General features: G+C 40.4%; 1 protein-coding gene across 2 annotated transcripts; it reads left to right on the forward strand.

The window, feature by feature from the left end:
- Positions 1–4,685: 4,685 nt before the first annotated feature.
- Positions 4,686–26,155, forward strand: SPTY2D1 (SPT2 chromatin protein domain containing 1). 2 transcript variants are annotated; one of them, XM_033409089.2, is made up of 7 exons: positions 4,687–4,964; positions 12,539–12,627; positions 15,250–15,364; positions 16,600–18,297; positions 20,162–20,333; positions 21,796–21,873; positions 22,833–26,155. In XM_033409089.2, exons 4-7 carry the CDS (start codon positions 16,677–16,679, stop codon positions 22,924–22,926), a joined length of 1,965 nt encoding a protein of 654 aa, XP_033264980.1. In that variant the 5' UTR covers positions 4,687–4,964; positions 12,539–12,627; positions 15,250–15,364; positions 16,600–16,676; the 3' UTR covers positions 22,927–26,155. The 2 variants fall into 2 exon arrangements, with proteins under 2 accessions (XP_033264978.1, XP_033264980.1); XM_033409087.2 differs by lacking the exon at positions 12,539–12,627 and having other exon boundaries at positions 4,686–4,964.
- The last annotated feature ends 1,362 nt before the right edge of the window (positions 26,156–27,517 follow it).

Consider the following 27,517-nt stretch of genomic DNA (forward strand, 5'->3'; position numbering starts at 1 on the left):
TGCTCATGTTCTAAGTGGAACTCCATCACTGTTAGGGTTGCCAGATAAAATACAGGACACTCAGTTAAATTTGAATTTCAGATAAACAACAAATTGTTTTTAGTGTTTATCTGAAATTCAGATAAATATCTTATTTGCTAAATCTGGCCACCCAACCCCCAGTACTTTGTACCCCTAATGCAGTTAACACTTTGTCTGACATCATTGTTACTAGTGTTCATACAAGAACTAAAGCCCTGGCCAGGCAAGAGCTGGGTCTTTGTATTGTACATAGCGCTGGGCACACAGCAGTTTCTCAGGAAATATTTGCCGAATTCAGTGATACAAATTTTCTTTGGGTGCAGGAAAATTGCTCCTTTCCTCTTATTCCTTACCTCACTCCCACATTCAGCAATTGTTCTTGGTGATTCTGAGTAACCATATATTAGTTATCTAATCCAAGCTCTCTTAGATTATCTATAATTTCACGTGTATATGTTTATACCTGTTCATGGATTAATTGAAATATAAAGAGGCAGTCTAGCATGGTGGCCAGTCTCTCCCAGATTTAAGTCTTGGTTCTCTTATTAACCAGTTGTACAATATTAGCCCAGTTATTTCATCTCTTCAAACCTCAGTTTTTCCATCTATAAAATAGGAACAAGTGCCTTACTACAGGCACTTATGATTAAATCAGCTATTATGATATTGAATATTGAGGGCTTTCATTTGGCCAAATATGTGGGGGTTTTTTGGCCATGCCATGCAGCTTGCGGAATCTTAGTTCCCCAACCAGGGATTGAACCCAGGGCCCGGCTCCTAACCACTGGGCCGCCAGGGAATTCCCCAAAAAATGCTTTCTTGTTTTTTTTAAATGGTAGACCTTTTCCTTTTTCAAATTGAGGTAAATTGACATAAAATATTATATAAGTTTCAGGTGTACAACATAATGATTCAATATTTGTATGTATTGTGAAGTGATCACTACTGTAAGTCTAATTGACATCCATCACCATACTTAGTTACAAAATTTTTTTTCTTGTGGTGAGGACTTTTAAAATCTACTCTTTTAGCAACTTTCAACTATGTATCCCAAAGTCTTTATTGCAGCTTTTATGTGCATGAGCAGGGAACTGAGCTGGTGACAGGAATAGTAATGGATAAAATAGGTTTGGTCCCTGTTCTCAGGGACCTTACAATCTAACACTAGAGAGAGCCAGTAATTAGAAAGAAAAAAGCACAAATACATAATTACAAATTGTGATAGGTTCTATGAAGCAAAATGCTGGGGGCTGTAAGAATTTATGAAACGGGTCCTGAGCTAGTTCAGAGAGACCTTCCTTGAGAAATAATACCTGACATTTATTGAATAGTCACCATATGCCAGTGTATTAGCTTGCTAGGGCTGCCATAACAAAGTACCACAACTGGGTGGCATGAACAACAGAAATTTATTTTCTCACAATTTTTTTTCTTTTTCTTGTTTTTTTTTTGCGGTATGCGGGCCTCTCACTGTTGTGGCCTCTCCGGTTGTGGAGCACAGGCTCCGGACGCGCAGGCTCAGCGGCCATGGCTCACGGGCCCAGCTGCTCCATGGCATGTGGGATCTTCCCGGTCCGGGGCACAAACCCGTGTCCCCTGCATCTGCAGGCGGACTCTCAACCACTGCGCCACCAGGGAAGACCCCAATTTTCTCACAATTTTTGAAGCTAGAAGTCTGAGATCATGGTGTCAGCAGGGCTGATTTGTTCTGAGACCTTCCTCCTTGGCTTATAGATGGCCATCTTCTCCCTGTGTCTTCTCTCTGTACCTCTGTCCATATTTCCTCTTCTTATAAAGACAACCATCATATTGGACTAGGGCCCACTCTAATGACCTCATTTTAACTTAGTTATCTCTTTAAAGACCCTATCTACAGGGAATTCCCTGGTGGTCCAGTGGTTAGGACTCTCGCTTCCATTGCAGGGGTCACAGGTTCCATCCCTGGTTATGGAACTAAGATCCCGCAAGCCGTGTGGTGCGGCTAAAGAAAAAAAGATTAAAAAAAAAAAAAGACCCTATCTACAAATATGGTCATTCTCTGGGATCCTGGGTATTTGGATGGAAGAAATTTTTTCATATTGAGGTGTGGGGAAGTCATCCTGGCTTATACATGATTTAACTTTAAACTTTATGCTAACTAGAATAGCCTGTTTTGTGGCATATTAAGCATACACTGTACATCTGCTCTAACCATTAAAGAAAAGGGTACATTGTCCAGAAGTAAAGAATGTCTCTTTTGAAGATAGAGATAAATACCTCCCTTCCTGGAACATCAACGCTACACTTCTTTGATGATAAGACTCTCTTTGCAGGCGCCAAGACCAGGCTGATTTGCTGTGTACGTGCTCATCTATCTTCTTTGAAATTTTGAAGGAATGTACCCTGTAATGTTTGATGTTCTTTGCTCTGACAAGATACAAAGCTGTGCTAAAAACCATGCTTCTTTGGAACAGTGCCTCAGAGCTATCTGAGAGACTGTCTCCTTGGCTATAGTCCTCAGTTTGGCTCGAATAAAATTCTTTTCTAGTCCCATTACAGACTTTTTATTGCTTATTTCTGTCAACAATATGAATTTGAGGGCACAACTCATCCCATAACAGCCAGATATTAATCTATAGCACTTACATGCATTATTTTACAGCAATCCTATCATTGCTACTTTACTATTATAGATTAAACGGAGATGCAGAGAGAGGTTACGCACTTGCCTAAGGTCATACAATACCTAGGAGTCATGAAACCTGGGGCTTGAACCCTGATAACAATCACCACAAGTTTATGGAGTGCTGAACGAGTTGGAGCTGGTCCTGCAAAGGCTAGAGGGCACATACCAGACAGATGGGATTATATGTAAAGGGCCTGGAGTAGAAGAGAGCTTGGCAATTCTGACAGAATGAAAGGGTCAAGTTGATGACGTTAAAGAAGAGGGCCAGAACCTAGGGGCAGGACGGCAATAAAGATGCAGACCTACTAGAGAATGGACTTGAGGACACGGGGAGGGGGAAGGGTAAGCTGGGACAAAGTGAGAGAGTGGCATGGACATATATACACTACCAAAAGTAAGATAGCTAGTGGGAAGCAGCCACATAGCACAGGGAGATCAGCTCGGTGTTTTGTGACCACGTAGAGGGGTGGGATAGGGAGGGCGGGAGGGAGACGCAAGAGGGAGGGGATATGGGAACATATGTATAACTGATTCACTTTGTTATAAAGCAGAAACTAACACACCATTGTAAAGCAGTTATACTCCAATAAAGATGTTAAAAAAGAAAAAAGAAGCCAGGGTAACTCATAGCAGTCCTTTCAGGCCACGATAGGACTAAGATTTTGGTCTTCATCCTAGGAACAATGGGAAACCATTGACTCTACCTGCTGAATAGAGAGAGAACCACTTGAAGGAACTTTTAAAATCTTAGTTTTAATTTTTAATAGATGAGGAACCTGACATCTGTTAGTTTTTTCAATATATTACACCCAAGATTCCATATAACTTACAATCCTGTGAGGGGGAAATATTTGTAGAGTTGGCCTCCGGCAAGTGTGAACTACTTAAAATAGATGGGTATGTATTTGAAAGGAACTATGGCATAAGTTACAGTATGCTATGCTGGGCTCCACAGAGGGCGTAAAATCATTGAGAACTACAGTTCTGCCATTGGACAAAGGCTTAATTTTGGTCTGTTGTTTGGGCAGCCTTAAATGGAGAAAGGTAGTTAGGGCCACACCTCAGCGTTAAACTTCGGTTGAAAAAGGAAGACAGAGAGGCTTTGCCTAATATTTTTAAACAGCTTTATTGAGATAAGTTACATACTGCAAAATTCACCTGTTTTAAGCGCACGATGATGTGCCATCAGCACATCCAGTTTTGGAGCATTAAAATCACACCAGAAAGATCCCTACTGTTTGTAGTCGACCCGGGCCTATTCTTACCCACAGCCCCAGGCCTGCCTAATTAGTGTATTTTACTGAGTAAAAATTACCCCAGATAACCTTAAGAGGAAATCTCGACTGGACTCCCAACGAATATGAATATGTACATATAAATATATGTACGTTTTGATCAGTGGGCCTAGTATATCCAGGCGAGGGGTGTATGTGAGAAATTCCTCCATTTACCCACTGAGCAAAATACACAGTTCGCTGCCCTACATGGGGCTTATTATCTGAATGAGGCACAAGCTGTAAGCGGGCGCCTCTATACACGGCACGCGTGCATGTGTGTAGGAGGTGAGCACACACGCCCTGTGCCAAGACGCTTTGAGTAATGTGTACCCAAGACAGACGACCAGTCGGGGCGGTTTGCGCCTGCGCAGCTTGGCGAGTGCCTACAAACGGGTAACTGAAACCCCCTGATCGAGACCTGTCGGTTCTGCTGTTGGGACGCCGCCGTCTCAAACCTGAGCGTCCACCCGTGACACCCAGCGAACCCAGGCCTGCTAGGTAACCCCTCACCTCGCCCACCCTACCGAGGGCTCACAATGAGCATCATAATTGTCACGCCTCAAGCCAAGGCCCTCAGGGTAGCGATTCTCCCTTGGCCACACCCCACAGTTTACTAGGCCGAGTCTCATTGGTCGGTGAAGGGCTTAGTCCCGCCCCTTCGAGCCGACGCCAACAGCCACGTACTACGTTTCTACGTGTCTCGAGCCTGAAAGCGGAAGTTACGCCAAAGAATCGCGAGGGAAGCGGCGGACCTGGAAGGGTAGTGGCCGCTGGAGGAAAGGGGGTGGGCAGACAGCTTTGGAAGGCTCCGGAAGTGGTTGTGCAGAGGAGGGTGGGAGAGGGGCTGGTCAGGCAGTTCATTCGGATGTTGCTGGTCGCCTCGGTAAGGCGCAGATTCACTCTTCTCCGAGAGGCTGGCCCAGCCCTCCGCCTCGGCCAGAATGGACTTCAGGGAAATTCTCCTGATAGCTTCCAAAGCACAAGGTGTCAACAACGTGCCGGTAAGTACCAGCCGGGGCGCGACTGTAGGAGATCCTGGACTTTCAGTTCCGAATGTGTGGCCCATGGAACTTCCAGGAATCCGTCTGTCGGCTCCGGGAAAGGAAAGACCTGGACGCCGTTTTTGTTTGTTGGTTGGTTGGTGGTTTTGTTTTTTTCTCTTGGACATGTACTTCTGAGTACTGGGGGTGAAGACGGGCTTGAGATGCGAGGCGGGAGCCTTCTGACGAGCGACTTGTTTAGGCTGTTAACACCCTGCAACTTTGCGCTGGTGAGTAGAGCCATGCCTGGCACATAGTGGAATCTAGCGCTAGTAGTTTCTAGCTTCGGCGTAAACTTCAACCTAGAGGTTGGGGAGTTCAGGAATTTTAGGGACTTGGCCTGATAGCTTTTGAGGCGATTTCCCGCTGATCTTTGGGTCAAACGTTTTGTGATTTCCCAAAAAAGTTCTTTGACTTGTGGTCCCACCCACTCCCAACCAACCAGGTGATTGAATTATCACCTCCCAAGGCGGGAGTTGAGTGGATTCCACGAAATCCTTGGCCAACAGAATGAGTGAAATAGTTTCAGCTTCCATTTATTTGTGGTCTTCCAGATTTGTCTTTGTTTCAAATCTAGGTCCCATTTACTCACTAAGGTTTGCTAATTCGCTAATATTCGCAGAGCGGTGTAAGACTTTAAATGAGGTAGTGAGTGAGAGTGCCTGCTTTGCGGGGGTGTAGCTGTTTTGCATAAACTAATCATTTCTCTGTCATCAGAGGGTACCACAGCCCAGCTGTAAACCGATAGATTGCATTGTGTTACCTGCAGTTTGAGCGATGAGGTGTAGAGCTCAAATGGCTCTCTTTTAAAGTCAATTCAACTGGACCTTATTGAGCTCTCACTATTCATTTCTTATATTTTTGTATATTTGCAATATTTTTTTCCCTCCCCTGCGCTTTTCTTGTCTTTTGAGGCTGGCTCATTCTTTTTACTCTTTTGAAGATATTGATCTAAAAATAGTAAAATAACTGGTAAATAAAACTGATATTTATCAGCTTATTATATATATTCACATCCCATCCCAAATACTCCGAATGATCTTGAAGTTATGAAATCTTGAATGACAGAATTACTTTCTGCATCTGTAAATTTCCTGGACAAGTCGATATTGGATCTAGTAACATTCATATTTGCATAAATTAGGTCCATATCTCATTCTACATCTTACTCAATTTCAGTGGAGGTCAGAGATAGATAATACTAGCCCTGATGCCGAAGACTATTCTGTGGAAGAATCAGAACCAAGTTACTCGTTTCTTATTCTAAAAACCAATGGTTGCTGAGAGAAAAGTACATATTTCTAGAGCAGAAGTTTTCAAACTATGTATTTCAGAATATATATATTATCGATTTATCTATGATTGGAATAACAAAGATTGAAAGCAAAAAGGGAAATGGGTAAATTGGCGGTCATTTAAAATTTAATAGATGAACATAGGCATGTACTTCATGAAAGCATGCTTTTCCCTCCCACCCACCCCAAAAGCTAGTAAGTCTGGAAGTTTGATTTAGTTATCAGCATTATAACTCTTATCTTTTTACTTCAGATGAAAGTAAGTCACAGAAGAAACTATTGAGGAATAGAGCAAGATTGTATTTAATTTAATCCATTGTCTTGTTTTTACTCGATTCATCTAATTATTTTAAGTTATTGAATATTTGCTTTATCAGCTCAAAGTAAAGCCTTTTAGAGCACACTATCACTTGTGAAATCTAACACATATTGTACAGTGTAAGACTGTTACAAAGCAAGTATCCTTATAAGCCCCCATCCAAGTCAAGAAAAACATTTCTGCAAGTGCACGGACACACACACACACACACACACACACACACACACACACACACACACACACACACACACACACACACACACACACACACACACACACACACACACACACACACACACACACACACACACACCCTGCTTGACAAAAACTTTATTGATTGAATTATGGTCTGAGAACCACAGAGGCTTTGCAGTGATTGCAGATAACTCCATCCCTCTCTAGTGCTTGGTTCATGTTTCTCTTTTAGCCATCTCTTCCCCCACCTTCCATTTGGATCCTATCGGAGCTGACTTTTGATTTCAGTCATCAAGTTCCTGTGTCACACCTTTGCTACAGAAAAGAAGTACACTAGCATTGATTGGACTAAAATCCAAGGGAGGCTAAAAGCTGAAACACCTGTACAGCCATTTGGAACTGTTTGCAGGGCTTTTATTTTTAAGATGTGTCTACTGTATCTGACTTGAAAAGCAATGAACAGTTCCCATTGAGACAGCTTTCTTTTACATTGTTTCTTTTTAAGAGAAATAGTTACCTTTATAATGTTTTAGTTAAAATAAAAGGATTGCATCATGCCTAGAAATATTAGGCATGCTATCATTTCTCAGTGGAAAACTGAATACAAAAAAACAGCTGATCAAGGTGATGTAACCAGTCACTGTTATTAGCTCTGTTTATTTTAAAGGAGGAAAGATATTTTTGGTAACCTTGCCCTTAATATTTTTCTCCCTGGGTTGCTCTAACAAAAACAAAGTGGTTGTCTTGTTTAGTATAATAGAAGAGCTTAGAATCTGGATTCTTACAGGTTACAAGTAACTATAATTGATGGCTTGTAGTGCATGAGGCAAGTTAAATGGTCTTTCTCACAATCAGTCTGAAAATCATCCCAGACAAGATACTGTAGCTCTGGTGTGACCCTCAGATCAAAAAGTAAGGGGAAGCCTTCATATAAGGATATAAGGATTTGGGGAGCTATAGACCCTTGAGGGTAAGAATATAGGTACTTTATAGTAGTAACATTTCCTTTTTTTTAAATTGAAGTATAGTTGACTTACAATATTGCATTAGTTTCAGGTGACAATATAGTCATTTGATATTTTTATAGATTATACTCCATATAAAATTATTATAAAATACAAGCTATATTCCTTGTGCTGGTTATATTTCCTTTTTTATTTTTAAAAAGCTTAAACATTTTTTTAAATTATTATTGGAGTATAGTTGATTTACAATGTTGTGTTAGTTTCTGGTGAACAGTAAAGTGAAGCAGTTATACATATACATATATCCACTTTTTTTTAGATTCTTTTCCCATATAGGCTATTACAGAGTATTGAACAGTTCCCTGTGCTATACACAGTCGTTATTATCTATTTTATTAGATAATAAAAGGTCCTTATTATCTGTTTTATATATAGTAGTGTGTATATGTCAACCCCAATCTTCTGATTTATCCCTCCCTGCCCTTTCCTCTGGTAACCATAAGTTTGTTTTCTACATCTGTGACTCTATTTCTGTTTTGTAAATAAGTTCATTTGTACCATTTTTTTTTAGAGTCCATGTATAAGCGATATCATATATTTGTCTTTCTCTGTCTGACTTCACTCAGTATGACAGTCTCTAGGTCCATCCATGTCACTGCAAATAGCATTATTTTGTTCTTTTTTATGGCTGAGTAATATGCCACTGTATATATGTATCACATTTTTATCCACTCCTATGTCAGTGGACATTTAGGTTGCTTCCATGTCTTGGCTATTGTAAATAGTGCTGCAGTGAACATAGGGGTGCATGTATCTTTTCAAATTATGGTTTTCTCCAGATATATGCCCAGGAGTGGGATTACTGGATCATATGGTCATTCTATATTTAGTTTTTTAAGGAACCTTCATGCTGTCCTCCATAATGGTTGTACCAATTTACATTGCCATCAACAGTGAAGAAGGGTTCCGTTTTCTCCACACCCTCTCTAGCATTTATTGTTTGTAGATTTTTTGATGATGACCATTCTGTAGTTTTGATTTGCATTTCTCTAATAATTAGTGATGTTGAGCCTCTTTTCGTGTGCTTTTTGTCCATCTATACTTCCTTTTAAAGAATAGTATAGGCCAACAAAAAAGTTTCTGCAGGCAGTCACTTTGTAGCCCTTGATGATAGTTGATTATAACTGGATTATTTCCCACTCTTAGATCTGAAGATGACTTTTGTAGTGCCTGGGGCAGCTTTAGATTTCTAGCCTGGAGCAGTACTTCTGAACTGGTGTTTTAGGGAAGGGGTCTTTTAGAAACTACTGCCCCACAGAGATTCTTTCTCTTCCCCATCACTACCTAGACAATCTCTTTATGAATAATAAGGATAAGAGTAACAACAATTAACATTTATAGTGCTTCCTTTGTGCCAGGCACTGTTCTAGGCACTTTTTGTATATTAATTAATTTAATCATCATAATAACTATATATGGAAGCTTGTTTTACAGATCAGGAAACTGAAGTCCAGGGAGATGAAGAAACGTTCCCAGAGTCACACAGCTAATAAGTGACAGGGTTAGTCATGGCAGAGCAGAGGATGTAGTCCAGGCAAACTGGCTTCAGAGATCTTGCTCTTAATCACCACCCTGTTTTGAATGAGGAGAGTCTTTTGGAAATGGAGTGGTGAGGAAGGTTGTCTTCTATAAAGCCTGAATCCATCTAGCTCCCTACCCCCAACTCCAGCCTAATATAGCCTTGGGCAGTAACCCTATTGTTTTTTTGATGACATTTCTCAGTGTACAGTAAAGTCTGATGGGAGAGAAATTTAAAGACCAAACTAACAGCATATGGAAACTGGAGGATAGAGATATACAGCCTGTTTGGGAGAGTGCCAGCATAGTTAACAGAAATAGAGTCTGAGGTTGAGGGAAAGTTCAGTGGTGGACCTGTTTGGGGTAATGGCACGATCTAAGAGGCAGGTAGAAATTAGGGAATGGCATTTAAGAATGAGGTTCGAGCTAGAGATGAAAATGTTGGGGTTAGGTTAGAAGTGAAGCATGTTGTAGTGGGAACACTTTTGCCCCTGAATCAGGAGACCTAGATTCTAATTCAGACACTGCTACAAATTGTGTGAGTGATAGACAGTAAATACACAGTTGTCTTTTGGGGGCCATTTCTAACATGAGGTTGGACTAGAGGCTCTGAGGTATCTATTTGATACGATTAATATATCTTATATAATCTGGTATATTTTTTAAACACAATAATAGTAAAATTTACATTTGACCCCATAGCAGTCTCGAATAGCATGCTTTTTGGTGGTTTTATTTTCACCCTCTTAGCTACCCAGCTAAGCAAGCCTAATGCAAATCAGTGGTTTTCCAGGCCTGCATTCATTCCCTGAGTATGATGTTTTGAGAGGATTGTAGAAGTTGTGTAGTCATCATTAAAGTTAAGGATAAATTCTTTTTTTTTTTTTTGGCTGCGTTGGGTCTTCGTTGCTGCGCGCAGGCTTTCTCAAGTTGCAGCGGGTGGGGGCTACTCTTCATTGCGGTGCGCGGGGCTTCTCATTGCGGTGGCTTCTCTTGTTGTGAAACACAGGCTGTAGACGCACGGGCTTCATTAGTTGTGGCTCGCGGGCTCAGTAGTTGTGACTCGTGGGCTCTAGGGCGCAGGCTCAGTAGTTGTCACGCATGGACTTAGTTGCTCCATGGCATGTGGGATGTTCCTGGACCAGGGCTTGAACCCATGTCCCCTGCATTGGCAGGCGGATTCTTTTCTTTTTTTTGCGGTATGCAGGCCTCTCACTGCTGTGGCCTCTCCCGTTGTGGAGCACAGGCTCCGGACGCGCAGGCTCAGTGGCCATGGCTCACAGGCCTAGCCACTCCAGGGCATGTGGGATCTTCCCGGACCGGGGCACAAACCGGAGTCCCCTGCATCGGCAGGCGGACTCTCAACCACTGCGCCAACAGGGAAGTCCTGGATATATTCTTTGAATATTTCTAACTCCTATTTGTAACCAATGATAAACCTCTAATTTATATAAAACCATCAGGAAATTTATATTTTCTACAATTACAACAATATATTATCTCCTGAGTAAAGAACAGCTTTCAAGAAGGAATTGACTATTGATTCTAATACAAAATATTTGGTGAACATATATTTCCAGACTGAAAGCTCCTTATTTTCTTAATCTGACCATGACAGTATAGTTTCAATGCAAGGAACACATGTGTTTAAAAGTGACTTAATATTTTCTAGGTCACTTGGCTTCAGAATTACAAATATTGGCAAAATGTCTGATACTGTATTTCGATGGCATGAGCTTCACTGTTGTGGATCGTTCACTGGGGCCCAGCAGAATGACTGAGTCGGCTTGCAGTATAATAAAATGGATACACTTAGGATAAAAGAAACTCTTGTCCAGCTGCTTTTCATGAAGCTCAAACAATGAAGCAGCCTGGTGCCTTGAGTCAGATACAGAATTGGTGGATGCATCTTGATGTGTTGCTGCTAGAGCTAAATGTGACCATCTGATGTGGGAGAAAGTGCAGACAGTTGTCCTGCCTTATTAAATGGAATATAATGTAATCCCAGCCTGAAGCTTTCTTTTCAACACATGGTTCTCTGCTGGGCACCTCTGTGGGGGAAGGAGACTGTCTAATAAAATATTTTGTTACAGCAAATCTTCTAATACCAGGGTCTGACTGCAACCCCTTTTTCAAAAGTCTAGCCAGCTCAATGTTAGGAACGTCTATAGTGATAGAGCCAAGAGAAAGGAAAATACACGTTCACAGAAAAACTTGTACACAGATGTTCACAGCAGCATTATTCATAATAGCCAAAAAGTGGAAACAATCTAAATATCCGTTAACTGATGATTAGATAAATGTGGTATATCCATACAATGAAAAATTATTCATCCATAAAAGCAATGAAGTACTGACTATGTTACAACATGAACCTTGAAAACATTATGCTAAGTGAAAGTAGTAAGATAGGAAAGACCAATGTAGCAGTCAGGCTTCTCCAGAAAAACAGAACCAGTAGGATATGTCTTAGGGAATTGGCTCATGTGGTTGTGGGGGCTGGCAAGTCTGGAATGTGTTCGGCAGGCTGGCGCTCAGGCTGGAGCTACTGCTGTCGGAAGTGGGGTGGTGAGAAAGGTTGTCGTCTGTAAAGCTCGAATCCATCTAGCTCCCTACTCCGGCTCTCCAACTCCAGCCTAATAAAGCCTTGGGTAGTAACCCTGTTGGTGTTTTGATGACACTTGTAAGTGTTCAGTAAAATCTGATGAGAGAGAGTTTCACATAGAAATTCTGGAGCAGATGAAGAAAAAAAAGTTTTTTTAATTGAAAAATCTTACCTACTTTGTATAATCAATTATCTACATAATCATTTACCTACGGCTTCTAAATTTTACCTTATTTTATGATGCATCTCAGTCACTATGTAATGGTACACTAGGTGCATGATTTCATTTATATGAAATGTCCAGAACTGGCAAATCCATAGAAACAGTAGATTAGTGGCTGCCAGGGGCATAGGTGAAGGGGGAATGGGGAATGATTGCTGAAGGGTAAGGGATTTCTTTTTCGGAAGGTGAAAATGTTCTGGAATCAGATAGTGGTGATGGTTGTACAACTCTATGAATATAGTCATACATATTAAATGGGTGGATTTTATCGTATGTGAATTAAATCTCATTAAAAATGTTAAAAAAGAAGATCATTATTATCTCTGGAGACCCAACCCTTTTTTTTTCTCCCCAGATTTCTAGGTTTTGATCTCAACTTTGCCTAAGAGAATATTTTAATACTCTCCTGGTATCTGCTTTTGAGTGCATCAAGCTACAGAGGATGTAAGAAACTATTAATTATGACTCAGCTCGTGTCAGTAAATAAGATTAAGCCTCATCAAGTAGGACCTTGTCCTACTTAAATTGTTTCCCAGCAGGCCCGCAAAGTAAGACGTCGTATAGATTTATTGAATTCCTTCTCCATCATACGGACAGGACAAGGACAGCAAAATTGTTGGGTTAAATGTGAGGCCAGCTTAATAAGTATCCTTAAGGGATACTTAGCAGTGTTTAAAAACAAAAGCTGAATTTGAAATTGGCATGTGAATTGATGAAAATAGGTGTATACTTTGAAAAAAGCTCAAAGTAGTCTTTGGGATTCTTTCCTGAGTGAATCCGAGTTCCTGAACCCCCTCCCTTGTTTCTTTATTGTGTTCTGCCTTTCTTGTGCTTATGTTTCCCAGTCGGTGTTTCCCAAAGTGCAGTACACGTAGCTTTGGCTGTACCATGATTTTAGGTGATATATAAATACGTTTTATTCTCATAGTTGCATTTTTTTAAGTTATATATTTTGATAGGATTTGGAAAAATATAACTAAAATTCAAGCCTGTCATTTTATGGGTATTATTGCTTGAGGTAAAGCTGTAGTAATAAGTCATGGTGTTTGATCTACATGTTTTCTTAAAATTAGTAAATAATAATACAAGTGGTGTACTATAAAAGGGCAAAAATCATGAAGGTGATATGCGAATGATTGAAGCTTAGTAAACAAGGCATTAAACTGCCCCATTGACACTGTGGTTTTCTCGTTCAGTGCTTGTATTCAGTCAAGAGTAGCTTTTCTGCTAGTCATATCCCATTACCTACCTCTTTAAGTCCCAGGTTAGGAAGAAAGATGTCTACCCTGAAATCAAATTAGGAAGTGCTCACTTGCTGCTGTCATACCTAGGTAACAAACCAATCCTATTTTAAATAATTAACACTAATGTGTATATTGGCATTTTGGGGTGGGGGAGCCCTGTGTAAGCTCTGATTTGGCAGGTGAATCTCTGGGCTATGTAGTTGGCAGGGACAGAAAAATCTTGAGCCTTGGCAACACAAATCCACCCTTCCTCTCTCACATATCTACTTGATGGGATGGGGTAGAGTGAGTGTGTGCCTCTGCTTATGAGTCTGTGTGTCTTATGCAACTTGAATCATCTTCATGGTAGCACTTCTGTTAAGAAAATGTGAGTTTCCTGTGGATAAGGCCTATGTTTGAGGTTCTTGTAAACCATGATAAATTTTATATATCTAGTTAGGTAAGCAATATTCTTTTTCTCCTGTCTTCCTTTCCCTTTCCTTTCTCCTTTACATATTGGGTCGCAATCCACTATGGAAAGGATTGCAACTAAATTTGCAAAGATATGGACTTCTTAAAGGATTTTATTATGACAGCCAAGGGGACTGGGAAAGGAATCTGGATGTTCTCTTTTGGAATTTCTCTCTATGTGGGATGTGTCAGGTCTCAAGCATTGCTATCACGTAGGATTTTCAGGTTGGATTAGGGCCTGCTTCCTTGGCCAGCTGCTTTGTTGGTAGACTAACTTAGCTGGAACTTCCAGCCTGTTTCAGGATGCCTTCTATTTGGCAGCTGTGTAGTAAGCATGAGTCCTTTGGCTTTCCTCCAGGAATTTCATACATATTTTGGGAGTCACTTTTTTGGTTCCTAAGTAGCTCAATTTGTTCTCATAGGTTAGTGTTTCTTAACTAGCACAGCAACAGGTTGAGTGGATAAGAATGTCATCTGCCTAAGACGAAAGAAGGAGGGCATTAAAAAATTCTTATTTCCTAGCCCATAAATTTAATTTGGAATGGTCCTAGAGATTAATCATCCTGGTCTGAGTTATTAGCTCTGTTTATCATACTTCTCTAACGATAAAATAAAAGGAAATATTTTTCCTTTTATAGTTTAAATGAACATTATTCTAGTTTTAGTCATTTCCCAATGCAGTTAGATAAAAATCAAAGCCCTGAGAAATACCATCTGTTCCAGGATAATGTTAGTACTTTTTGGGTGACATGGAAACCTGTCTAAAAGGGTTTGTGTGGCAAATTAATATTTTTTAACGAACATAGAGCTGCACTTAAAGGTTACGGAGACTTGGGCCCTTCTTGCTGCTTAAATTTCTTTGAAATGCTTTTTGGCTATGGCTGGCCACCAGCTTTGCCCATGGTCAAAGTAGAATCTCATTATTTCATGTTGAAAGCAAAGTAACCTATGAAGCAGCTATGAAAATCATCTGGAGTAGGGTACTCAGGAGGAAAACAGTTGTGATAGTAGTTTTCTCTGTTTGGAAAGTTCTGAAGAAGGCTAAGCTTTTAAATCAGAATTCTAAAGCACTCAATCTGTTTTAGTGGTGATTTTTTTCAGTTCCCCCAGTCCAGGTATCTTTTTGGGAAAATAGCCTGAAAATAGTGTTTCTCTCAATTGTTCATTTATGTATTATTGAGGATGTTGAAAGAAACTCTGCACCTAAAAATAGTCATGTATAATCATATTTAGCCTGAAATTTTATAGCTAAGTTTTCATATGGGTTATGTGATCTCTTAATTATTCAGAATAGATTTTTCAGTCAACATTTAAACCTCTCTATTGCTTCAAAGTTAATTGTGTATAACTTTTCCTCTGTTTTTATTTTTAGAAAAGATACAGTTTGGCAGTGGGGCCTCCCAAAAAAGACCCGAAAGTTAAGGGTGTCCAGTCGGCAGCTGTCCAGGCTTTTCTCAGAAGAAAAGAAGAAGCGCTCAGGAAAAAAGGTATGAATCTATAGCCTTATTCTCAATTTTAAAGTCTTCTGTCTTCACAACTAGCTTGTACCTAACCAGTGGATGTTTGTAATATCATAACAGGCTGATGGATTTGTTGTGTATGTGTCTGAGTCAGCTGTATTTATAGCATTACGTATATTCTTATGTTGATCATTTGTATGGATGTTATCTTTTATTTCCTCTTAAATTAAAAGCTTTTTGGGTATAGTGACCATATCTTCTAATTGGCCATATTGGCTCTCCAGTAAGAACTCCATTCTTTGACCTTGGTTCTTTTCCTGTTTGTTTGTTTGTTTGATTTTTGGCTGTACCATATGACTTGCGGGATCTTAGCTTCCTGACCAGGGATTGAACCCGGGACCACGGCAGTGAAAGCACTGAGTCCTAACCATTGGACAACCAGGGAACTCCCCCTTGACCTTGGTTCTGAATCTGCTTCTACCTACTTTGTATTTTAATTTTTAAAAATATGTTATTAAGAGTGCTATCTAGCGACTTCCCTGGTGGCGCGGTGGTTGGGAGTCCGCCTGCCAATGCAGGGGACACGGGTTCCAGCCCTGCTCTAGGAGGGTCCCACATGTCATGGAGTGGCTAAGCCCGTGTGCCACAAGTGCTGAGGCCTGCACGCCTGGAGCCCGTGCTCTGCAACAAGAGAAGCCACCGCAATGAAAAGCCTGTGCACAGCAGTGAAGAATGGCCCCCACTCGCCGCAACTGGAGAGGGCCCACGCACGGCAACGAAGACCCAACGCAGCCGAAAAGATTAAAAAAATAAATAAGAGTGCTACCTAAAAGGTTAAAATAGGGACGCTTTTGTAAAACGAGTAAACTCAAGCAGTAGGTTTACTTTATGCAAATGACAAGGAAACTAATTCAATAAGTTTAAGTATCCACTGATTCATAATTAATAACAACTGTTAAGTGGGTACGAATATTCTCTTAACTTGGTATATTTATTTGGTATGAACTATTTTCTATATTTAAAGCTAAAAGCCAAGACTCTCCCTTGCTTAGTCATATAGAAAAACCCATATGTGACCCACTCATTATGTAAAGATGACTCAAATTGATACTTGTTTAATGACTTCCTCATTTGATTCTTAGATGTCTTCAAACTTCTTCAAACTGTAACTTGAATGTTGCTTGGTTTTGGCCACCTACTGATTTCAGATAAACATACTGTTATCGAGACCCTGAAATAATATGTTGTTTTGCCTCTTTTAGCTTTGGAAGAGAAAAGGAGAAAAGAAGAACTAGTGAAAAAGCGAATTGAGCTAAAACATGACAAGAAAGCAAGAGCTATGGCCAAGAGGACAAAGGATAATTTCCATGGTTACAATGGGATTCCTGTTGAGGAGAAGTCAAAGAAGAGGCAGGCAATGCAAACCCACACTAGCCAGGGAACAGACCAAGAGTTTGAGATGGAGGAAGAGGATGAATTCTTAGAATACAATCAAGCAGAGTCAGAGCAAGAGTATGAGGAAGAGCAAGAACCTCCCAAAGTTGAGAGCAAGCCAAAGGTCCCCCTTAAAAGTGCCCCACCACTCATGAACTTCAATGATCTACTCAGGCTGGCCGAGAAAAAGCAGTACGAACCGGTGGAGATAAAGGTAGTGAAGAAGACAGAAGAGCGGCCTATGACTGCAGAAGAACTTAGGGAGCGAGAATTCCTTGAACAAAAGCGGAGGAAAAGGAAAGCTGAGATAGATGCAGGATTACCACCAACCAGAAAAGTACCCTCTCAGAAAGAAAGTGTGGGCACAAAACTTAGCAAAGGTTCCGGAGACACGCATCCTTCTTCCAAGGGTACTCCCCTTCCTTATGCTGAGAAGAAATCCAGACCCAGCACATCTAATGAGAAACACTTGCGTTTATCTTCATCCAAATCCATGCCAGGAGAAAGGACCAAAGTAGTATCTGGCAATTGCGCCCAACCCTTGCCTTGTGAGGGCCGTGACAGACCTGTTTTCAATGGGGCTGGAAAGCCCCACTCCAGCACCTGTTCACCGAGTATCCCAAAGACTTCTGCTAAAGGGACTCCAAAATCTGCTACTGAGCACAAAGCCAAAAAATCTCCTCATCCTAGCCGTTCCAGGCCTGGACCCATGGTCACCCCACACAATAAGGCCAAGAGTCCAGGTGTCAGGCAGCCAGGCAGCAGCTCCAGCTCAGCCCCTGGGAGGCCTAGCACAGGAACTGCTCAGCCCACAGTTAGTTCTGGCCCCGTGCCCAGGCGCCAGAATGGCAGCTCCAACTCAGGACCCGAGCGATCAGTCAGTGGGACCAGGAAGCCAACCAGTGACTTAAATCCCCCAGGACGGACAGTCAGTGGTACAAGTGGCCTTGGTCGACCTGCAGGCAGTTCAGGTTGCCCTGGGCGACCTACCAGTGGCTCCGGTGGTTCTGGGCGGCCTGTGGGCAGCTCTGGTGGCCCTGGGCGGCCTATGGGCAGCTCTGGTGGCCCTGGACGGCCTGTGGGCAGCTCTGGTGGCCCTGGGCGGCCTGTGGGCAGCTCTGGTGGCCCTGGGCGGCCTGTGGGCAGCTCTGGTGGCCCTGGGCGGCCTGTGAGCAGCTCTGGTGGCCCTGGGCGGCCTGTGGGCAGCTCTGGTGGCCCTGGGCGGCCTGTGGGCGGTCCACATGACATTCGACGACCAGTGAGTGGCCCAGGGGCCCCTAGGCGGTCAGTCAATGGCCCTGGCCAATCAGTAGTTCCAGCTGGACGAATTGTCAGCAGTTCAGGCCCTGGTAGACCAGTGAGCAGCTTTGGACCTGGGCGAACAGTTAGTACCTCAGGTCCCTCTCTGAAGCCCAAATGCACTGTTGTCTCAGAAACGATTTCTTCCAAGAATATAATCAGCCGATCCAGCAATGGACAGATGAATGGAATGAAGCCTGCCTTATCTGGCTACAGATCTGCCCAAGGTAAAATTTCCCCTCACCCTAAAAGTATTTATTTGTCACTAGGAAATTGGAAAGAATATTTTGTTTTATATAACCAAAGACCCTCTGAACTCTTCTATGTGCTTTCAAATGTATTCTTGTGTTGATAGAATCCTGATGTTTTGTCCTATGCCAGAGAGTTCCTTTAGTAACCATGGCTTGGAAAAGTCTCTAGAAAGAGACTTATCTAGGGCCTTCTGTGTTTACTCCTGTAATGTCTCCAAGTGCAGTAAACTTAGCTATGGGGTTTGTAAGACAGGGTGAGTGTATATGCCTTTTGTGGTTCAATGAATGAGTTCATCTTTACCTCTTCATGAAGACTATGGACACCTGTCTTCAAGGACTGGCGTGTATTTGTAAGCTTGAAGCCTTTTGTTGCATTATTTGTCCATTAAATATTTGTTAAGCACCCACTATGTGCCAGGAGCTATTTTAGGTGGCCTTGTGTTTCTGCTCCTTACAGTGGCCCTAGCTACCAGTCCTGTAGGATTCTGCCGTCCCAAGGTATGGGATCATTGGTGGTACCTACTAACTGCTAGCTAGGTCAGAGTTTCTACACAGTATTAAGGATTTGTTGAAGCACTTGTTAGGCACCATGAGAATATAAAAAGAAACAAAAGATGAGATTCCATAGTTTAAACTACCTAATTCAGTCAAAACATTGGTTCTTAACCAAAGACAACTTTGGTCCCCAGTGAACATTTGGCGTCTCCAGACATTTTTGATTGACACAACTGGGGATGGGATGCTACTGGCATCTAGTAGATAGAGGCCAGGCTGATATCCTACACTGCACAGGACAGCTTCCTGACAACCAAGAAATATCTGGCCCAAAATGTCAGAGTGCTAAAGTTAAAGAAACTCTGAGCTAAGGAGACAAGCCACGCATATTAAAAACAACTGTAGAACAACAAAGGGAGTGTCTGTAATCAAGGACTAGAAAGCAGTTGTTCCCAGATACTGGTCTATTGATCAGTGCCTGTCTTTTGCAGAATTTTTAATCAGTCTTTTGACAAAATGACAAAAATTAGGATGATGCAGTGAGTTTTTCCTTAAAGTCAGACTTGCTCAGTTTGAACAATTATCCATATCTGAGAATCTGTCATACTTCATTGGACTTTTTAAAACTTTAATGGAATTATGGTGATAATAGATGGTAGATTGTTACCTTTGGCGTCTTTTCTTGGCATGAGTAAAATTAGTGATCCTTTAGTGATTTGTAATTTTTTTTAAAGAAATTGTACTAGTCTTTTAAATCCAAAAGAGTAGGAACTACTAAGCTAGAAAATTTAACAGTTCTAATAAGCCCTGGGATAGACAGGAATTCTATTACTTGTGGGTACCATGAAGCAACAGGGATGATGTAGTAATGAGTTCATGCTGGGGGCCAGTTGGTGGCTCTGGTTGGTTGGTTGGTTGGTTGGTTTATGGCTGCGTTGGGTCTTCGTTGCTGTGCGCGGGCTTTCTCTAGTTGTGCTGAGCAGGGACTACTCTTAGTTGCAGCGTGCGGGCTTCTCATTGTGGTGGCTTCTCTTGTTGCTGAGCACAGGCTCTAGGTGCGCGGGCTTCAGTAGTTGTGGCTTGCAGGCTCTAGAGCACAGGTTCAGCAGTTGTGGCGCACTGCTTAGTTGCTCCGTGGTATGTGGGATCTTCCCAGACCAGGGCTTGAACCCGTGTCCCCTGCATTGGCAGGCGGATTCTTAACCACTGTGCCACCAGGGAAGACCCTGGCTCTGGTTTTCGAGGCTACCATCTTAATGAGTTCTTAAAATCTCAGCTTACATAGGACTTTGTTGGGACTACTAAGTTTTAATGATCTTATAAATAATGGCTTTTCTATTCTTAGGTCCTCAAAGGCTTCCCTTCCCTGGTAGTTACAAAAGGCAGCGAGAATATGAAGAGGAGGAAGATGATGATGAATATGACTCTGAAATGGAAGATTTTATTGAAGATGAAGGAGAACCTCAGGAAGAAATATCCAAGCACATTCGAGAAATCTTTGGCTATGACCGAAAAAAGTAAGGCTAAAGAAGATTTAGATATATATACTTTTTATTTTGAATAATCCCATGCTATGGGGAAAAAAAATAAACATTAATAGTAGAGGCATTGAATACAATTCTTAATTAGGAATCCTTGCATGATTGTTTAGATTTACTTTTTTGGCACTTAATATTTAAGAATTAATGCAGAATTATTTGTGTAGTTACTTGTATGAGGGCCAAAAAATATCCCTTTTTAACTTTTCTCCTTATATATATTTAATGAGAGTGAAGCAGCATGGTGTAGTAGAAATGGATTGGCTTTGAAATCAGAAAGCCATCCACAGAGCTATGTTGAAAGCCAGTTTGATCTGACACCTGCTTTTCTTTGATGTAAAAAACTTTGCTACTCAAAAGTGTGGTCCCTGAACAGCAAGCAGTGTGGGACCAACAACATTGACGTCACCCGGGAACTTGTTAGAAATGCAGGCTTTCAGGCCCCACCTTAGATCTGAATCCAGATCAGCTTTATAAGGTTCCCAAGTGATTCACATGCACATTAAAGTTAGAGAAGCACTGATATAGAGCAAAGCTCGGGGTTTGAATGGAAGTTCCACAGCTTACTAGCTGGGTAAACTTGAGTAAGTTATTTTTTAAATGACATTTGGGAGGATTAAATGAGGTAGTATACCACTGACCTGTGAACAATATAGGGGTTAGGTAAAATCCATAAGTAACTTACAGTCAGCCCTCCGTGTATATGGTTCCTCTGTGTACCAGTTCCTCCCTATCTGTGGTACGACATGTGTAGATTCAACCAGTCATGGATTGTGTAGCACTGTAGTATGAAAAAAAATTCTCATGTAAGAGGACCCATGCAGTTCAAACCCATGTTGTTCAAGGGCCAACTGTATAAGTAAATCTGTCAGCACTTGCCCTCTCCTTTGAAGTCATGGATATTAGAAATTAGAAGGCAATAGTAAGAAAAGGTCTTTAAAAAAAATTTAGCGGAAGAAAGAACTGGATTAAAAATCAGATCTAAAAACCTAATCTTAGTAGTGTCATAAGTTAGCTATATGCTTTTGGTCAAGCTGTTATCTGCCTCAATCTCTGTTCTGAATCCATGAAACTCAAATGAGATTAATATATATATAATAATTTTCATATATATTGTACTTTCATGATTTTAATATAAACTGTCATGTAAATAGAGGTGAGTGAGTTGAGCAAATGTTGTTGGATTGGTACTTTGATCAAAATTAGATTCAGGAATAGTTGCCTTCTGGAAATATTAAGGGGTCATTTAATTTATCTTTACTTTAGAATCTCCCCTTTACCCAACCTCTGCCCACCTCACTGTCTGCCAAACAAGGAGGAATAATCCTAAATGTATGTTTGATTTAGTTATAACGATGTTGATTTTAAAAACAGGAGGATGTAGTTCCTTTAGAAAATTGGGTTTTTCTTTTTTTTAACAACTTTGATTTTCTCTTATCAGATACAAAGATGAAAGCGATTATGCCTTACGTTACATGGAGAGTAGTTGGAAAGAGCAGCAGAAGGAAGAAGCAAAGAGGTAAGCACAGATGTAACACGTTTGTGCAGAAATGTCCTAAAAATTCTTTTCTGTTCCCTCCTTCAGTTGCATCATTGGGAGCAGGGGCTTTGGGCCATGCTGTTTGAATTCCAATCCTACTTACTTGCTGTGGGGCTTTAGACAAATTCCTTAGCCTTTTAAATCTGTTTTCCCATTTGTAAACTGAGAATATACTGTTTTCATTCATTGAGGTTTTGTGAGGAGTAAGATAATGTGTACAAGTTGCCCACTGCGGTGACTCACCCATGTAGGCACACAATAAATGCTAGAGGCCTCCCCTGATCCCATTGTAGCATGTTATTTTTCTTTCCCCATCCTTAATTCCCTTTCCACATCAGATACATCTCAGTCTTGCTAACCTGTACCACCGCTGGCCTCAAGGACCTGTTGAGGAATATGAAATTCCCTATGTCTGATTCCTGTTTGGCCACCTGATATCAAATAAATGATCATTTCTTGCGTAGGGGTAACAAATGATTACTTTGTTTATAATGTTAACTTGGTGAAATAATTCACCTCATTCTCAGCTGAGAATATTAAACCTCTTTCTCCCTCTTGCCGTCCCTCCTCTAACTAGATAAAATATCAAACTAAAGTGTTGGGAGGGAAAAGAAAAGAATGTTATTTATTGAATAAATGTTTCTTGTTCTTTATTTTTTAAAGCTGATGAGATGGTTTATATTTATTACTGTAATGGGAATATTAAGGTGTTGAGGTTACATGTAAGGTCTTTTTTCCACTATAACTTGAGGCAGTGGCAGTGGCTCCTGGTAAAAAGTATTCCTGCTTAGTCTGTTTTCAGTGGTAAAGGCTTGAGGCATTTTGAGTGCATCAGCACATTCCATGTAAGCTCCCAGTTGAAATTTCATTTTTGCTTTTTTAAAGAGAGCGGTAATTTCATGTATATTGATAAATACCCCCCTTTTTTTCCCTGACAGTTTAAGACTAGGTATGCAAGAAGATTTAGACGAAATGAGACGTGAAGAAGAAGAAATGAGACGTCGAAAGGCCAAGAAGCTGAAGAAGCATTAGCTGCTGCTTTTATTTATTTTTGTGAAATTCTGAAAACAGTCTGCTGCAAGGAAGTCCTGCCTTCAGACTGAAGAAGCCCCTTATTTTAGAATTCTACTTGGGTACTCAAGGAGAAGGAATGCATACTGTCATCTATCTGCAGGCTGTCGTTAGAGCATAAAGTATTTTCAGATACTTTCCAGGGTGAAATCTGTAATGCAGATGACATAACACCCAGTGAGTGCTCTTACGAAGCTAACTGTTCACAGGTGCCACCCTTGATCCTGATGAGCTATGCACTCTCATGTGGGGCCGCTCACAAGTCAGCCAATCTTACGTTATTCCTTTGCTACTCTAAAAGGAAAAAACAAAAGGATTGCTCCTTTACTTCCGTAATTCTGCTGATGTGTGAGTACGGCACTGCCTGGCTGCCAATCAAATCTATTTTGTCTTGATGAGGAAACTGGCCCTTGCATTAATGCTGCCAGCAATAAAGTGACCTGTCCTAACCTATATGTTTGGATTGAGAACTTGAAAATGTAGAGTAGCTGTTATAATTATATGGATGTCATTTCTGTGACTTTGAAGTAAAAAGTAGAATAAATTGTATTCTGCATTATTCATGGATTGGATGCTGAGCATTCTTATTCACTAATTTAGGTGATCAGGCAATTAACAAAAATTTTTCCAAGTTAAAATACAAGTTATGCCATTTTATATAAGAATATTCTTTTCCAGGGTTTACTTTCAGATTTATTGTTACGTTGGCTTTAGTGTAAAATAGACAAGGTCACTGTGCTGTTTGATTTTTATCTAAAAATTTCATTTTTATATTGAAGAAAAAATACTTATTTTATTCAAACATTAGATTTGGAAGAGTAATAATAGTTTAAAAAATAAGGAAGTGACATGTGAGGCTCCCCTCCTCCCCGTTCCGCTCCCCCATTATAGAGATATTTTGGAATCCAAGGTGCCCTGGACCTTTGCATGTTAATGACTTTGTATTTTTATCTTAAATTCTTTAGTGATTAACGGTAAAAAACCAAAAACTAAATTCATGTGTATCAAGACCACCACCTTCTCTCTTTGCCCATATTGCACTTTTATTTCAAACTATGCACTGTGAAGAGATTTTTTTCCCATGTGGAAAGGATGTTCCCTGTTACTGGTATTTACTAGGCTGTGGAACTTCTTCATTCTCACCTTTCTTCAAGTCATATCTATAGACTTGTTATATCTCTTAAGCCTCAAGTCCAAGCACTTCCAATCGGGCTGACCTAGGTTCTAGCTGGAGAGAAGCCAAGTCTCAAGTAAAGTCAGCAACAGAAAATGAGGTATGATGATGCCAGAGAGCATTTGTCCTTGACTCTGAGGGTTAGGGACAGTGGGACATAAGCTTGTAGAACAATTCTGTAATAAACATTGTGGCTATCTTAAGCCATTGACTGGTGGGGATTAGGAAGTAGGTGAGGTTATCCTACAAGAATCCTTACTCTTCAACAGGTCTAAAAGTTGTTTTTGTATATTCTTTTTTATCCGTAAAGCTTTCTTTATTCTCAACTTTGGGTGTTATAGATTATCACTATTAGCCTTCCTTAATGGGATGACCCATCCTTAATGGGAATACCAGTCCTTTTAAGACTTTTGACTCATCTTGAATTGAGTTTCAAACTTTAAAAATGCAATAACTTAATTTTGAGGTTGAATCCTATGAAAGGTGTCTTCATCACTAGGAATAACACCCTTCTAATGATCACATAGAACCGTTAAACACTGGTGGCAGAAAAGCCTATTGACTACCAATCTCAAATACCTTCAGTGAAACTGATTCAAGGGTAGTGTGATATTCCATGTAATAAAACAGGTTTGGAACATTATTTCTTTTGCTGTCACTTATGTGATTTTTTTTTTCCCCTTCAAAAGTTTGCTTGAATATATTTTTTTCACTATTCAGACTCGTTGAAATCGGTAGTTGCGATCAAGTGCTTGTCACAGCTGAAAGATTTCTGGTGGCTTAAAGCTTACTAGCACTTTACTCAATGATATTGTGCAGTTATTTGTACAGAAAGGCACCATTGTGCTAGCTAAAAGTTCCAGAACTTGGTAGAAAAAGTCAGGTTGTGTCCTTATGTGTCATCACCTCTGGGTGCATTTCTCCTTCTATAATACAGCTGTTGATTTCAGTTTTCTTCAGCATCAGCATTATAAAAGGGCACTCCTGTAGCTCATTAGAAAAAAAAGGTTCTGAATCTTTTAATCTTAGCCTTGTTTCCAAATCCTGTCTTCCATTTTGTTCTGCATCTCCTGACCACTCTTACAAAAAGCTCACAAACCTTTGAAGAAACTGGAATAGGCTGTTATTTTATCAAGTTTACAAATTAAGTGCTTGATTTTTAATGTGTCCTCTACTGTTTTGATTTTCAGATTTTATTAATATTTGAAGATGTGCCTTTTATTGGACAATGTTAAGTCACGAATGTAGTAATGTTATTTCAGTATTGTAATAATGTTACATGATCATGGATGTGGCATCCTCAAATACGATGTGAAGGGAAAGTAGTTTTCATAAAACTCATATAGCTCTGATTGCACAGTCCCACTTGCTTTAGGTATTGCTATGTCAAAGCAGGGGGGACTTTCTTTAAAGGCTACTTTCAGAACTTGTCTTTGTATTTTCTCTAAACTGTAAATGCAATTATGTCCATTTGGAGGCCAGGGTTACCACATGTCACAGGCAGCCTTACATGTGTGCCGTGAGAAGGTTCAAAGACTGTTAACAAGAAAGTCTATGGGAACTCGAAATTTCATTTTTTAATGTAATCCCCAAGATCTTTTCCAAGAAATACTGTTTTGTATTTTATAACTTAAAAGCAGCTGTTAGTACATTTCTGAGATATAGCAGGAGACCAAAACATGTTTGGAAAGAGAATAAATATATGAAGAGAGACTGGTTGTATTATTTTCAATGTGCTGAATATATTAGACTACTATTTATTTTGTGAATGGATGTGATGAAATAAATATTCAGGTGTTTAGTGTATGATTAAGAGTGGAATATAGATGTCTTTGGAGTTATTAAATCCATGTCTTTTACATAATGGACAAATCAAGTTTAAAGAAACATTTACATAGCATAGCTTGTTTTCTGGTGCTGTTGACCTGCAAGAGAATCTACTTTTGCATATACAGATAAAAGTTTTGCAATTTATGTATAAAAGATATTGTAGGCATTAAAAATATTTTATTGATATTTTCACTGGTTTGCATTTATTTCCTAAAACTCATATTCCTTATTTCATCACCCTGAACATTATTCCAGCTAGAAACCCCAGTAGACTCATCAGACTTCAGAGATGGGGTTTACCTCCTTACACACACCTCTGTTCCTTCTCCCTTACACATTCCCGTCTGCTCAGCCCCTGCCACTGACACCTCTCCCCTCTTGCACCACCAGCGTAGAGAACTATTCTGGTATCAGACACCCAAGTTAGGAGAACTGTTTGGAGGTATAGTCGGGGAACAAGTGAAGAAGAAGAACTGGGTATATAGTTCCTCTTTTCAAGAAATTGAGTGGTTCTAATCCCCTATAATACAAAGAGCCTGAGATAGCTGGGAAGATGAGTCCTTAGGAATATATGAGGCAAGTGGGCACAGCCATGCAGCCAGAGAATGTAGGCACTTAACTCAATGGAATGTGTTGAGTCTAGGTCATACAAGTATCATAAAAGATGCTAGTATCCTAGATTTATAAATTATAAATTTTTGCTTACGAATTTTGAATTCACTCTTTCTATTAAAAAAAGTAATCCATACAGTGCATAGAGGCACTTAAAAATACTTTAGCAAACAAATGCCAAATAGTCATCAACAATATGCTGTCTGTGTAACCAAAGATCTACTTTGTTGGTAAGTGTATACTTTTGAACAATGAAACCATTGGTCATCCCAAAGCAACCACAGAATGGGAGCAGTTCCATATAATTTATTTTAAAAGTATTTGCTCCTGTTAGAGTTTCTTTCTTTCTTTTAGGGTCAGAAAGCTCAAACCACTTTTAGAGGCTCATTAGGAATATCCTAGGGCTCAGACACCCACATTAATTGCATGGGTCTTATACTTAGGTTCTCATTCTTGGTCTCATGAACTCAAACTGCATCATACTGAGGACTGGGCGGTTAGCTTTTGTTTCTACACATGCTGCCTGGATCAGCAGCAGTCACTGCTAAAAGAAAAGGCAACTTCTTGTTTATTCAGGTGAGGAAGACTTTTGAACCAAGAGGTAGTCAAGATCTTGGATAACCCAGCCTCTCTTGCGTGGCTCCTTTCCTTGGCATGTGAAAGCATACCAAAGAGAAGACCTGGACCTTAATTTTGACTCTGCTACTGAGAACTGTGTGGGTTGGTAAGGTACTTAAGCCTCTCAACTTCATTTCTGCCATTTTGTAAAATGAGGCTGAGGTTACTATAAGGATTAAAATACTGTACAGTTTAGTATCTAGCACCCAATATGAAAATGCCCTTTCCCCACATGGTGTAAGCTTTGGGCTTAATGATAGCTGTGAAAAGGCCACAGAGAAATACCCCCAGAGAATAGGCTTAAAGTTGCTGCAATCT

This window comes from Orcinus orca, chromosome 8 (genome assembly GCF_937001465.1).
Source record: "Orcinus orca chromosome 8, mOrcOrc1.1, whole genome shotgun sequence".
NCBI classification, from domain to species: domain Eukaryota; kingdom Metazoa; phylum Chordata; class Mammalia; order Artiodactyla; family Delphinidae; genus Orcinus; species Orcinus orca.

What these genes read in the sequence shown, in the direction of transcription:
- SPTY2D1 (XM_033409087.2), top strand. Translation starts at nt 4,905, where the DNA reads ATGGACTTCAGGGAAATTCTCCTGATAGCTTCCAAAGCACAAGGTGTC. An exon ending in AAGGTGTCAACAACGTGCCG is followed by an intron (nt 4,965 to 15,249) that starts GTAAGTACCAGC and finishes TTTTATTTTTAG; the next exon opens with AAAAGATACAGTTTGGCAGT. An exon ending in CAGAAGGAAGAAGCAAAGAG is followed by an intron (nt 21,874 to 22,832) that starts GTAAGCACAGAT and finishes TTTCCCTGACAG; the next exon opens with TTTAAGACTAGGTATGCAAG.